We start from the raw sequence: 15,166 nt of genomic DNA, 5'->3' as shown, positions 1-15,166 counted from the left end.
TTGTGAGTAGAACAAAGGTCGCAGTTTTGTTTTGATCCCATTCAAACGTGTATTAATAATCCATCCATCCATTACCTATACCGCTTTATCCTCACAAGGGTTGGTCGCGGGCATGCTGGAGCCTATCCCAGCTGTCTTCGGGCAGTAGGCGGGAGACACTCCAAATATCAATAATATCGATACCGACATTGGTATTGATATTGATCGACATGTGTCCTGATATTGAAACTTCAGTTTTTGTTTCGCTCCTGTATGCACTGCTGCAATTTTTTGGGACGAGGTCATTTGAATGATTTAGCAGTTTCACGATGTATCAAACTTAATTATCAACACATATCAGTGTTGATATTAATGATACTGTAAGTAAAGGCAATTACAGAAAAGATACTTATGACACCATTGTTTCATAAGAGGGAAAAGGAGAGGTCAAGTGGGGTGGATGACACAACTAGCGATTAATTTGGTTAATTGAATCTAATAATAATTACATACTTGTGTAATAAGAGTTGCATAAACTTTGATTGTGAGTCTGGTCCAAAACAAATACAGTGGAAAGAAAAACACAATTAAATCCATGTTTCAACCCCAAGACTTTACTTCAGGTTAGACATGAGCAAGTACCAAAGATTTTTTTTTCCCCAAGCTGAAACCTCAGCAATCTGCTTGGAAACAATGCTTTGTTAAGATTTCATTAAAAGAAAATACAAAATAGAAAAGTTCAGATCAACTTATACATTAAAATCTGCAGGCAAGAAAGACATTGACATGACTTCTTCAGCGTATTTCTTTCAACACCAATCCTCAACATATTGAGTCTTTTCCTTTTTGATGTAGGACATCCACAAACTTTTAAGACTGAACTGAGCATGGCTGTCTTCAGCTCATGAGTGGTACACAGAACCTAACGATACACATTGCCATTTTGTTGTAAGCTCTGTTTGTGAAACATCATGTTTATGCTCAGAAGAGAGAGAGAGAGTAGGAACATAATTAGCAAATGTGACAATTGGACCAACCTGCCTGGTAGAAAAGTGATGCAAGCAAATTACACGTGTTGTTAAAAAGCAATGATTACAAGATAAACATAAAGCGGCCCGATGAGTAGTGCCAACATCGAGATTAAAAGCTTCTGTAATGTGCAACAACAATCATTAAGTGAGGAGAATGACAAAAATCAACATGTTTGCATCTGCTGAGTCATAAATTAAAAACAGAAACAATCAACAAGATTTTCAGAGACATCTGGGCCAGCCAGAGAACCTGTGCAAATAAAAACAAGGAATCTTGAATGCTTTACATCATTATGTGATGTTTGATAATACTGCCTGCTTTAATCTAAGATGATTCATGACGCATATAAGACACTGCATGGAAGCTCCTCTCATACGTGAAAACTGAACCTTTGCCGCATTTGTTCAATATTTTCACACTGTTTGTGGGCATCCAACACAACATGCAATACGACATGTATAGATGTAGGATGTAGAAACGCTTTCATAATACAACGTTTCGGAATACAGTTCAGCGTTGCCTTGAGAAGGAAAAATAGGCCCCACGAAGAAAAAAGCTCTCCACCCAAAGGGTAAAGGAACTTCAAAATTGGGGAAACAAAACAACAGTGGCTAGCAAAATAAGGATGCTACCCAGAAATCCTGAGATGCAAAGACACAACTGGGCAGACACAATGCTACATAACATCACGCAGATATTGAATAATTATTAGTTGCAAGAGGTCTCTAGTCTGAGGATAATATTGCAATATTACAACAACAAAAAGTATCAGTCATGTTAAACATTCCTGTAGATACACGTTTTATATCAATTTGTAAATGTACAAGTAGAACACACTGCTAAGTGGTCGAACAATGCATAGTTTAAGAACAGTGTTCGTTGGAAATTGTCTGCGGTCCAGCAACAGCTCAATTTCTATTAAAAATAAAACTTGAAAAATACATAGTGTAAATGCCTTACATATGACTGAAAACATTCATTCAGCGTGTTAAGACATGATTAAGACTTAGCAATGCATGATATTTTTTTTCATCTGTGATTTAACAAAAAAAAAAGAAGTCAATAAAAACAACCCTAGATGGAGGTTGCATTGTTTTGCAAAATGCCCATGAGGTCATTATTTGTGCAGCATGTGTAGAGAGCACATTTGAGCCCTCTGGTTTTTGTTGTTTTTATACCTGACAGCAATGTCAGCTGTTATGCCTGTGACCTTGAGTGAGGCCACAGAGAAGCATGGATCCAGTCTTGGTGGATTTCTTAACTCTAGGGGGCCTGAAGTGTACCGAAGTCACTCACATTTACCGAATAAAATGGGAGACGTGGTTGACACTGACGTGTAAGAAGCAGACTGTTGTCTGTCCCTTTGTTGACGAGTCGCTACGTCGAACTCGGGCCTAACCACTGATGGATTTGAGCTACGGCGCGCTGCATTTGTCCAAAGTAGAAGTCCACATTTCTGGAAAAGTCCTGGCAGACGGAAGAGTGCACATCACCCAGGGCACAGTAAAGGGTGGTGCCGCCCATGCTGATCACCACAGTAACCAGACAAAGCAGAAAGAGAAGCAGGCAAGAGTCTTTGCCACCAACATCTGAAAAACAGAGTTTAAAATTAATTGCTTGCCTCATTCACTGCCACACATTTTCAGAGTCTCTTTTACCCTAAAGTTTGAAAAAAATTGTAAAAAATAAAAAGAAGTTCCTGGGATTGAATGGCTGGACTGTGAAAAGACGTGTAAATTCGTCAATGGCAGTGAATTAGTTAATAAAGGGCAGGCAAGTTAGGCTATTTTCTGTACTATAGCTGATGTCTATCCTAGCCTTCTTTGGGTGAAATGTGGAAACTCTGTACTGGTCACGGGTCAATCACAGGGCACATACTGAGACCACTCACTCATTCACATTCATAAGCCACTGAGTGGGAACTGAACCCACACTGCCTGCACTGAAGTTAGTCAGGTAGGGTGATGGCTGGTGATTCCTCCATTTCAGGTATGCGAGGAAATAGCACCTTTTGAAACCAGAAACTCACCACTATCAAAGCCATCATCTGCTACTTTGAAGCGGACTCGTCTTTTGGCAGTGGGTTGATTGGACTCCGGGCTAGCAGACAGACTAACATCGTCGGAAGGCAAACTCCTCTTCTTCAAGATGGAGATGAGGCCAGAGACAGGAGATATCTGGAAAGACACAGAATAAAGAACATTATTAATATGATGAAAACCATCTTCATCAGAGTCAAATTTCGCCTCACCACTAGGTGTCAGCGCATCATGCAATAAGCAAGTACTGAACTCCGAAGTACATTATCCACCCTCCCTCCATCATTTATTACGTTGCAGTCGGCAGTGCTTATGTGCAGGTCCCAAACAATCAATAAATGGCGAGTCAGCACTAATGGATGCTATCTCTGTTGCCTTTGTTTTGACCACAGTAGCAGGATAGATATCAAAAGAATGTAGGTCAGTAATCTTTTGTATTGGGGAAAAAAATTAAGATAACTAAAAGCTGATAGAAAACCTAGCTGACAGTCAAATACAATTACACATGAACACTAATAGGCAATGAAAAACACATTGAAGATGTGCTTAACTATTAAAGAGGAAGTCAACCCAAACATGTTTTTTTCAAGAATACGTTCTATGCAAGCCCACTAGTTGAATGAAACAAGGCATTCTGATAAATATTGCGTTTGTGGAATAAGTGTTAATCCACTCATTTTTAGCCATCTATAGCTCAGATTCAGAAAACAGGTCAGCCGTGATTGGTCGTTGTGATGGCTAAAAACCAGTGCATTTTGCTGCTTAACTTATATCCCACAAACGCAAAATTAATCAGAATGCCGTGTTTCAACTAGTGGGCCTGCTGGGAACATATTCTTGAAAAAAATATGTTTGGGTTGACTTCCGCTTTAAATAAGCATGAGCGTGTACAGACCTCCTCTACAGTGATGAGTTTCGCCATGTCGTCCAGCGTGATAGCTTCTGGAAAGATATCAGCCTGCTCAGCTTGGTATTCTTCTTGCTCCTCCTCTTCCTCGCTGCCCAGCTTGGCGTGTTTCAGAAGAGCCTCTTGAGGAAGATGGGCATCATCATCCTCCTGCTGCAGGCTGCTTTCATTTCCCTCCTGCAGTCAAAACGGAATTCAACACTTACAGAGTACAAATCCATATTCAGGAAACAGCAACAGATGTTCCACACCCAGTAGCTCTGCGCTATCACTTATGTGAGACAGAGGCTGACATTTTTATCTCCTGCTTCATATCAGGAAGAGCAACAAAGACAGGAGGCACTTAAAGATTTCAAAAAGAGAGGAAAAAAAACATTTTTTTTGTAAAATTAGGACCAAATATATTGGCAAAAACAAATAACTTTACTGTGAAATACTAACTCACGATTCTTGTACCCAAATGGTAGCAAAACAAAACCACTTAAACAAAATCGCATTTGTACCTTGATCTCTTGACAAATCTCCCCTTTTTCTGCAACGTGAGCTTCCTGGTGCAGATGTTCCACCTCCTCACCTATCCCGCTGAGTGCTTTCCTCTCTTCCTCGCTCTCCTCATCTTCTTCTTCTTCTTCTTCAGTCTCATCTTCCATCATTAGTGCCTCCACTGCCTCTCCTACATTGCTCCACTCGTCTTCCCTATCCACCTTCTTTTCCTGTGCCGAGTCTAAATCACCTCCCTGCTGCTCTGCAGGTTTGGTCTGATCCATTCGTCCAGATTCAGAGGGGTACAACACATCTCTCAGGGCTGAAGTGGTGTGTTCCGGACACTCCCCTTGCTCTCTGCCACCCCCCTCCTCCTTGTCAGTCAGGAAACCGGCAGTCCCTTCTAAATTGCAATCGGGGGATTCCCTGTCCTTTTTGGAACTGTTGGGATAATCAAGCCCATGCGACAAATTAATGGAGGGTGTGAGTGGATGGCCGGTCTGTGGACAGGAGGAGTCTTTGGCTCTATTCTCCATCCTGCCTTCAATGCGATGGGCTGAAGAAAAGGAGCCACAAAGTAAGAAGTGTCAGGTATCAATGAATATAAATGTTTGACGACCATTGGTAGACAGGAAGGACACTGAAAAACATGTAGATTAATCCGCTATAAAAGTTTTACTTTTCTGTTTACGGGTGACATCCCCAAATAAATACAGTCATCCTCCAAAAGTAATAGAGCGGCAAGGTCAATTCCTTGGTATCCAAATACCAAGAAACCAGATACCAAGGAACTGACCTTGCCGTTCCAATACTTTTGGGGGGGACTGTATGTACAAAATTTATTACTATTATTAAGTACTTCTCATCTCATATTTTGGGTGTTTAACATTGTGCTTTAAAGAAAAAAAAAAGACACAATTTGGTTGTAGTACATTTTGTGAAGCAAAGCGCATGAATGACAATATGCAGCCAGACATGAAAGGCCACCTTTTGCCACGACACTATTTTCATTTTCACACACATTTTGGGTCAAAATCCATCCGTGTATTCTCTCGCATCTTCCTGTTCAAGCAATGAAACAGACAACAAACCGGACTAGCCGCCAGTGAATCACAGAGGATAGAGACAAGGTTCACATTAATGCCAACACGCAGAGAGCAAGAAACAAGCGCACACTAGCGGCAGGAAAGGCAGCTACTCTACTATCGGTAACAATGTGACAAGAGTTCCCAAAAACGAGTACTAAAAAAAAAGATAGTAAAAAATGTTATGTACCGGTACTTTTGTAATCTTTTTTTTTTGTATTCATTATGGAGGATTTTAGAGGCGTTTAAAGTGCTCCAGTGTTTTGTTTTGTTTTGTTTGATTGTTTTCTTTAGAAAATTCCACAATGATGATCAGCTGGCTCCAGATTTCACTCAGATTTTCCATAGATCTTTAGAGCTGTGTGAAGTCCCAGCCCATTTTGCTTCAAATGCTCCTCCATTATCCCAGTTCCAAAGAAACCTGCAATTTGGTGACTGAATGACTACAGGCCTGTGGCTCTGACATCTGTCGTCAACAAGTCCTTTGAACACCCGGTGATGGACCACCTGAAGAGCATCACAGGACCCCTGCTGGATCCCCAGCAGTGTGCGTGTGGAGCAAATCAGTGGATGATGCAGTCAACATGGAGCTGCACTTCACCATGGAACACTTCGACAGAGCGGGGACCTGTGCGAGGATCCTGTTTGGGGACTTTGGTTCGAGATGTTCAACACCATCATCCCCGAACTCCTCTCCAACCGGACACTATAAAGTTCTTCAGAATTGTCTGAGCCATTTGCACAAGTGTTGTTGTAACAGTGTTATTATCGCACCACTCTTACCCTTACGTTGCTCAATGACTCTTTGTATCGATGTGTTTATGTCTTGAACACATTTTGTATAGTGGCTTGCTTGTTGTAGCACTAGAGTTGCTCAAACTACTAGTGACAAATTCCTTGTGTGTTTTTAACATACTTGGCGAATAAAGACGATTCTGATGCTGAAGATGGCAGCCACTTGTCACATTGCTACCAGTGACTTGGGTCAAAATCTAATTATAAAGAAAAAGCTACACATAAAATTAAATCCTGATTAGTAAAGCCGTCCTGACGAGCAGTGGGACTGATTTTTTTTTTTTAGCTACATCTTGCACAACACCGGAAAACTGATATGCGGCAGGCAGGCACGCGCACCCACGCACACACACACCACAGAGGCAAACATGCAGTACTCTCACTTTCATTTAGTAACTAAATTGAATAATTGTATGTAGTTTGTACCCAATTTATGCCAGTTTCATATAACAACTATGAACGATTCCATCTGTTCTGGTTCAATTTAAATCAAAAGTGAGTGAAGTGTATTCAAAAAGAACTTTTCACAGCCAACTGTGTTTTCTACAGTCAGATTTGAATTGCAAGGAAGTAAAATATACAAATATATCCATCCATCTATTCATTTCCTATACCGCTCATACTGTTTAGCATTGGGGGAAGCTGGAGCCTATCCCAAATGAGATCAGGCAAAAGGCGGCCTAAACCCTGGTCCGGTCGTCAGTCAATCACAGGCCACATACAGAGAGTAAGATCATTCACTTTTGCACATTCCCACTGTCAATAATTGTTTTCCCTGGTCACTAATTAGATTTTCTGAAGGAGTAATTCAGTTACAAATTATTTTACTTTTCTGGGAACTTATTTAGTAACTAAAACAAATTCCTTTTTAAAGTACTTTGCTCAAAACTCGTGACTACCGAATGGAAACATTTTATTGCATACTGTATTTTACAAGTTGTCTTGACCTTATAAACCCACCAAATCACATTCCAAATGTGTCTGTGTGTGTAGAGACAACAGAACAGCCTGTCTCAGCAACAAAGCTCTGCGGACATGGAGGAACATACAGTATAACGCGCACTGCCACTTTCTCTCAATCCCACACATACTTCCTCACTCGCTCACCTGATGGAGGTAATGCATCCCCTTGTTCAAGCAGGGGCCTTAAGAAGCCCAGAGATGCAGACTGGAAACACGCACATAGAAAAAAAAAAATCAACAATTGAGAATGTTATCTCCCTTTTATATACACACACAGATAAAAAAAAATGTTGTTTCTTACCGCTGCATCTGTTGCGTTTGGTCTATGACAAGAAGACAAAATGACATGGTGGTGAGTAATCTTCGTTTAGTAAATCAAGACATGTAAGATAGGTGATGCTTCACTGCTCTGCCAATCTAATATTAGCCTAAGCATATTTCTCAGTCTATTACAAAGTGCATGTGTGTGTCTGTGTTTCTGAGAGTGTGACAAGAGTCAAATGAGGTGAAACCTTAGCAGCACAACAGCTCAAATGTCTGAAAGTGCACAAGTAGCAGTTGTATCTTTGGACCGCTACTGCAAAAGTCAGCACCACATAAAGATACACTCTGCATTTATGTGAGTAAAAAGGAATTTCAAGTAAATATTATGCAAATTTGGCTTCACACACAAAACATTACCACTTTGTGTGTTTATTTTTGGATATAGATTATTGTGTATTTTGCTTGACATGTTATTTCTTTATTAGGTTTACTGGAACTGCCTGACCTGAAATACATTAGTCTGCCTGCCTGACAGGTAAACTAAAAAAAACATACTGACCGAGTGTGTGTCTGGCAGATGTCTCTGAGAGTGTCCAGATGTCTGTTTTCTAGGCTGGGCGAGCTTCTTGTACACCGACTTTCTATGAGGAACAAACAAAGAGAGAAATGTTATGACATTTAATAAATCGGTGAGACTTCAAACTTGGTCAGGCATCTAACTGTTTGACTTTGAGTCAGCTCTCCGAACTTGGTTGTAATAGCACAGATGAGCTGGGTTCGGTGTGAGGTAAACTGACTGGGTTTCAAAGTAGGTGAAAAAAAAGTGTGTGCAACTACTAGTTTAGGCCTACCGCTCACCAAGGGTGACAGAGGTGAGATACTGTGAAGATGGATAAATGAACAGATATCAATCTAGCAATATACAGATAGTTTGATAGACTGTGCGACAGGCCTTGAAGTGGAAATCAACCCAAGAATATCAAGAATATGTTCCCAGCAGCCCACTAGTTGAAACACGGCATTCTGATTAATATTGCCTTTGTGGACTATGAGTTAAGCAGCAAAATCCACCCCTTTTTAGCCATTTTAGGAGACAGCCATTTTGTCACTTCTGTCCCCTGAAAATGACATCACAACTGCTCAGGGCTCAGGTCACGCCGTAATTGGTCGTTCATTGAGCCCTGAGCAGTTGTGATTTCATTTTCAGTCGACAGAAGTGACAAAATGGCCAAACACCAGAGATGGCTAAAAACTCTTAATACACAAACACAATATTTATCAGACTCCCTTGTTTCAACTAGTGGGCTTGCATAAAACATATTCTTGAAAAAAATATGTTTGGGTTGACTTCACCTTTAAAACACATCTTAGGTGACAAATCAGCAAAAAAAGTGCAGCATGAATAGGAACATGCTCTTTTCAGTGTAAGTATTCAACAAATGTTTTTTTTTTAACAACACTAGTCCTGCCTGCTAATAAATGTTTATGCAAAAAAATAAAAATAAAAAAGTAGCATAAGCTACTGTACATTACCCCACTGTTGCTGGAGAGCATTCAGGTTGTCCAACGCTCTCTGGTGATAAAGCCTCTCCAGTTGAATGCACTGTAAAGCCAACTGGTCTGAACAACACAAGTTAAAGATGACCCATAATGACTCTGGAGACGCAGCATGCACTGCATTCGTCTTCTCTTTCTTGTCATGACTTGAGTTGGGGAATGGAGAAAACAGAAGTACAGTGAAGTGAAAAGTGCAGAGGATGGAGTATCACTCATGTTTATGTATATGTGCAAGCAACCATAATACAATACTTCTTTGACTTGGCTCAATACCCCCTTCTCTCATCAAGTAGCCTTCTATACAGCTACAGAAATGCCATGCATGACGCATGCCATAGCTAGGCAAGCTCTCCCCTTGTACCTTTCATAAATATGTTTTTTTTCTCCAGACTACATCTCCTTTTCCTATTTTCTGACACCTCTTTAACAGTGAGTTGCACGTTGCCCTTCTTTGACTGATTATATTGCGACTGATGGTTCACTGGTTATGACTACAAGAACACTTTGCTTTAGTAATTGTTTAAACAAAGATAGATTGACATCAAGACTTGTAGTTTTATCTGATGCTTTCTGCGGCAATCCATCACTCGTTTCTGTCCAACAACTGATAGTCAATCAGGGCTTACAGTTAATAGGAATTGCATCGTAGAACAAAATCTGCCTTCGACAAAAAGGCCCTCCCGAAACGCATCAACACATACACATACAATGATAAGGATACAATCTTCATGACGGACAGAGGCCTCGGCAATCTGCAGGACGAGATGACAACCTTTAAATAATGGCAAACATTTTTATCATAACTGAGAGAAGAATCACTCTGGAGGATGAAACTAGATTCGGCCAAAATGCAATGAAAATGAAAGATAGACAGACCAACATCAGGACAATAAGGCAATGCCACAACAGAAAGTCTACATCTCCTCGACCAGTGTCAGTGTCACTTTTATGTTGCTCAGCTGATAACAGAACAAGTGTGTATGTGTCTCAAGTGTGAGCATGTGTGACTGAGGGAGAGGGCACAAAAAGCTCTCACATTTCCATTTAAAGGACCACTACATATTTTGAGGCTTCTATTAGCAGAAGACTATTCTATCAAGTCCACATGAAATCATTGTGGGCTACATTTCATTAAAGGAGAAGAAGAACTCAACCCAAACACATTTTTTTCAAGAATATGTTCTATACAGGCCCACAAGTTGAAACAAGGCATTCTGATTAATATTGTGTTTATGGAATATTAGTTAAATAGCTAAATCCACCTGTTTTTAGCCATCTCAAGGGGCGGCCATTTTGTCACTTCTGTCAACTGAAAAGGACATCACAGTTGCTCAGGGCTCAGGTAACAAACAATCATGGCTCAGCTTCAGAAAAGAGGTGAGCTGTGATTGGTCGTTACCTGAGCCCTGAGCAATTGTGATGTCAATTTCAGTCGCCAAAAGTGAATAAATGCCCCCCCCCCGCCCCCGAAGTAGCTAAAAACGGGTGGATTAACTCATATTCCACAAACGCAATATTAATCAGAATGCCTTGTTTCAGCTCGTGAGCCTGCATAGAACATATTCTTGACAAAAAAGTGTTTGATTGACTTCCACTTTAAGTTAATGACTGTACCTGTTCAAAGTGCATAAAGGAAAAACAACAAGCATCCTCTAACTTTAACACACCTCCTACCACGCTACCTGCAGTTTATTTGAAAAACCTCTTCTTTAAAGTACTGCGGGTTCCCAAAATGCATGTTTAAAAATGATGGTCAAAAGAAACAATAGTTTCAATAGGAACTAGTCTTGCATACATAAAACACATTCTTGCAGGTGTCCATTCCAAACGCATCAATAAGTCAAACTGACAGAAATGTTTTACATCTCAACGTACACATCTTGTCCAACAGGAAGCAAGTTCAACTATTTGAGAGTGATGCTATCTATGTATGTGTCTTGTGAATGCAGTGTTATGCGCATGTTTCCAAATGACACCATACCTTGGAGGTTAAAATATAGATCATAGGGATTTTTTTATTTGTTATTTGGTGGCAAAAGAAAAGAAAAAAAAAAAGAGGTTACCTGATGAAGATCCTGTGGAAGGCAAGTATCATCTCCTCTCTGGGCCAACAGTTCCAGGGATGCCATCAGAGCAGAGATGGGCCTTATGGTGCAGGTGGGCACTGAAGAGGACGAAAACTGATCTGAGTGTATAAGTGTCATTTGAGATGTGGTGTGTGCACCAGTCGTTCTATGATCGGCGGAGAAGGCAAAGGGCTGTGATGTTTGGCTATTAGATGTGATGGAAGTATTGGTGTTTATGTTGGATGTCGTCAAGTGAAGGTCGGAAACACTCGGGCATGTGAGCCCTTCAGTGGCGGGGGAAAGAGTGGTAAGAGGTTCTGAAGTGGATTGTGCATTTCTGGCAGTAGTTGCTGAGATATGTTCAGGTCCATCAGTGCAGCTCAGGCCTGTGTCTGAGGTTAAAGATAGATGAGAAGAAAACACAGGCCCCGTGATGAAGGAATGTCCCGGTGTGCCCGAAGCAAACGCACCAAAGTCCACTTCGGTCTGGCCCAGTTCCAACGGGCTGATGGGACTTGATGTTTCTTGGAGGAGAGGGGATGTAGGCTCTGGACTCGTCCCAGGACTGAAAGGATTCTCCAGCAGACTTCCTACGGAGGAAGAGGACGTTAAAAAAAAGTGTAAGCGCATATAATTTTAGAGGGTTTGGCAAAGCACACTCAGTTATATGTCTGCGACAACTGCAGCTTACTGAGTCAGTTTTGAAAGTGTTCTTTGTTTGAGTGTTTTTATTTGTAGTAGATTTGCCCTCAAATGACCAATGCACGCACTCCAGAAGGAGCAGCACTAGAACAATTCAAATGGGTCCAAAAAAAAAATGCAGCTCATACTGTTTAATAATTTTCATTCTCTTTAAATTGTGTCATTATTGTATGTTTTCATAAAGCACCATATTGTCGAGTGCTATTTTTCTTAATAAAAACACATTACACATTATGTAATTTCAGATAAAAGTGATTTTGAGTTCCGAATCCCTGTGCTTCCGTCTGGTTTGTCCAGCCTCCTCCACATGCCCAAAACATGCATGTTTGGTTCACTGAAGACTGTAAATAGTCCGTGTATGTCAATGTGAATGTGAGCGTTAATGGCTGTTTTGGGTTCGACTAGTCCAGGGTGTAACTTAATATTGAGCAGCATACCCAGAAATAACCATTGTCAATATGCGCTGTATAATTTTCAACTGTTCACTTTTAAAAAGGTAATTGTTTTTGTCCATGTAACGTCGCCTCCTTTCAGTACCTGTTTCTGAATTCGAGGAATCAGTCATGGGAGTATCTTGAGACTGGCAGTGCACTTGGCAACTTGATGCCTCTGATTCCTCGTCTTCATCCTTCATCACCTCATCAGTGTCCTCGTCTTCTTTGCTTGTGCTTTTGTGTCTCCCCGACTCCTCTTTGTTCTCCCCATTGTTGTTGAGAGACGCTTTCGCGGGGAGTCCAGCTCCGAAATCATTTTGTAGAGCTGACGTATGTTCAGTCTGAGTGAGTGGGTTGATCTCGTTGAGGTTTTGAGGTTGGACAGTAAGAGGTTTGGGGTTTGATGTGTTATCACAGCTGTCGACCCCACCCACCACAACTCGTGACATTATTCTGCCCTCATAGTCCAACTGACCTGGAGTCAATGGGGAAAACACATGAAAGTGTTAAAATGAATTTTTGATTATCCAAGTTAATGTATGTAAATATTTGGGGCCACTGGTAGACATAATAAATATTTGGTGCATGCAGACATGCATCTTTGTGGCTTTGATGATTTAAATTTAAATCACACTCACCACCATGATCCATCCGGTTCCACCCTCACAACCTTTGAGCTTTCAGTCTGCTGTCACCAATCGAGCAAGCCCTCCTTCCAGCAACAAGAGAGAACAAGAAAGGAAGAATGGCCGCTGTGAAAGAAAAAAAAAAAAAAAAAAAACATCAAACCAGTTAACAAATAGTCTGCTGACTAATCAGTGTAAGTGAGTGTCAGGGGGCAAAAGGAAGCAAAACAGGTCCAACGTCATTCCTGAGGTGTCTAACAAATACTTCTGGCCCTTAAGAACAATCCTGCCAGCAAATCGTGTCACAAAGATATAATCTAAAACACAACTTGTAGAACGAGAATTGGAAAACCACTTTATATGTACCACATATTTGTATTACCTGGAAGCTCGACAGCAAATCTCTGGACCTATCTAATGTAATCGAATAGGAGACAGGTTTAATTTTGTCAGAGTTGCAAATGCTGGGCTTCTTTGTTGGGAGTGAGTGACAAAGATGTAGATGATCAGGAATGAGGTCAGCAGAGAGGATAGTGGACTGGAAGGTTTTGAGACAAAGCTACAGAGAGCAGAGAGCAGATTGAGATGGTTTGGACACTGGACATCAGTTGAAAGATGCCAGAAATTGAGAAATTTTGAATATCTAAATGATGAGAATGTGTAAAAGATGCAATAAAAATGTTATTCTTGTATTGAGATTTAATCAAAAACAAACTCATTCCTAACCTCATTGGTGCATTATTTGCCATTGTTTCTTAATCAACAGCATCCCAAAGTGTCTCTCCCCCACAGCGCTGCCTGTCCATCCAACAACCCATCCTCTGCTCTTCTCGACAGGGGGTCATAAATAATGAAGGACATGAGGGATGGAAAGAGCTCGTCAGCAAACAGGATAGAAAGAAGAAACAAAAGCCACCCAAGAGAAATACTTAATACTACAGTCCAGTGTATGGACAGAGTACACAAACTACAGGACACCTCAATAGGTACACCAACAGTATACTATTTATTTTCATTATCAATGACCGTGATGGTGTACCAAATGAAGTGTCCCTTGGATATGTTTGCGTCGCCTATAACACTGCCTTTAGTTGACCTAGCTTTGTACTTAAGTGGCAGTGGCACACCTTCCTAGGACACGTCGGGCCTCAATGCAGTGTAGTTTCGGCAATAGTAGACGTGCTAGCTCACGGCTAAACGTTCACGTGATTGCTTAAACATTGGCTGGTTGCTCAATGTGCTATTCGAGTCTTGACCATGTTCACTTAGGTTCACTGACTTTATGGTCTACGGTTACGATAATTAGTATTATCGTAACGTTACCCGAGAAAAATTTGACAAGACGTGGGTGGCTATACCTACATAGCTATGCTGTATACAGCAGGTTACGATCTCGTTCAAGATGGGTGTATACAGTATAGCAAATTTTCGGCTCTGGTTACAAATTGAGTCATCGTGGAGAGTACAACGGCGTAGTCGGCTAACGTTAGCTCGATTGTCCACATCTGCACAACAGAACACAGTAGAACTATTTAATTGTGTCACTGGATATTTGTTTGCTTTAAGTGAGCTTACTATTCGTTAGCTTCTGGAGGAGCACTTGTTTCGCATCGTCGATGGGCAGGTAATCCAACAGGAACGCCAACTCTCGCTGGCAAGGTTGGTGAAAAGGTGACAGCTTGGATCTGAAGTCAGTGACACCTTGCTGAGGATGTTGTCGCAGTGACGCCTATCGGCCACTGGGGGGCGATGTTGCCAACACTATTTCTGATGGGCTCAATGTTGCCCTCTTCGGGCGACATGTGGTTGGACAAAGTATGGCAAATATGATCCACCAAGCATTTTCATTTTGTTGAAAATGCTTTTTTATCTCATTAAATAATTGAGTTATTGTAAATACAAATACTTGTAAAATAAAGCCTTTTACATTTCAACTACTTGTTGTATTAATTAGTTCATTTTAAAGTAGTTTTATCTCACTGCTAGGTCAGTTGTAAATGAGGTTAAAAATGTGTAATGTAAAACTACTGTATAATTTTGTCCTAATTTCTAGATTTGCCTATTGATTTGCTTTTGTAATGTGTTAAATTGTGAAGTGATTTTAGAGACACCCAACCAACCAAGTTTGGGGGAAAAAAATTAACGTATGCAAAAATATTACAGAACTATTGATAATGTAAATGCTTAATGGGTCAGATTAAATAACATAGCGGGTCATGTTGATCTGTGGGTCA

The 15,166-nt window shown here is 40.7% G+C and overlaps 1 protein-coding gene across 4 annotated transcripts; it reads right to left on the bottom strand.

Moving 5' to 3' along the window:
* Positions 1–571: 571 nt before the first annotated feature.
* Positions 572–14,662, bottom strand: cnsta (consortin, connexin sorting protein a). Of its 4 annotated transcripts, none has more exons than XM_086026114.1 (14): positions 14,508–14,662; positions 13,659–13,758; positions 12,945–13,058; positions 12,410–12,781; positions 11,168–11,760; positions 9,826–9,856; positions 9,081–9,167; positions 8,107–8,188; positions 7,585–7,606; positions 7,428–7,488; positions 4,461–4,996; positions 3,946–4,134; positions 3,041–3,188; positions 572–2,600 (listed from the first exon to the last, which is right to left on the bottom strand). In XM_086026114.1, exons 3-14 carry the CDS (start codon positions 12,955–12,957, stop codon positions 2,389–2,391), a joined length of 2,346 nt encoding a protein of 781 aa, XP_085882240.1. In that variant the 5' UTR covers positions 12,958–13,058; positions 13,659–13,758; positions 14,508–14,662; the 3' UTR covers positions 572–2,388. The 4 variants fall into 4 exon arrangements, with proteins under 4 accessions (XP_085882240.1, XP_085882241.1, XP_085882242.1 ...); XM_086026115.1 differs by lacking the exon at positions 13,659–13,758 and having other exon boundaries at positions 11,168–11,562; positions 11,641–11,760; XM_086026116.1 differs by lacking the exon at positions 13,659–13,758 and having other exon boundaries at positions 11,168–11,268; positions 11,641–11,760.
* Between the last annotated feature and the right edge of the window lie 504 nt (positions 14,663–15,166).

The sequence above is a fragment of the Filicampus tigris genome, chromosome 3 (genome assembly GCF_054856515.1).
Source record: "Filicampus tigris isolate MCC_2025a chromosome 3, RoL_Ftig_1.0, whole genome shotgun sequence".
NCBI classification, from domain to species: domain Eukaryota; kingdom Metazoa; phylum Chordata; class Actinopteri; order Syngnathiformes; family Syngnathidae; genus Filicampus; species Filicampus tigris.
Note: the sequence above shows the minus strand (reverse complement) of the source record. Positions and strands in the feature narration are given on the sequence as shown.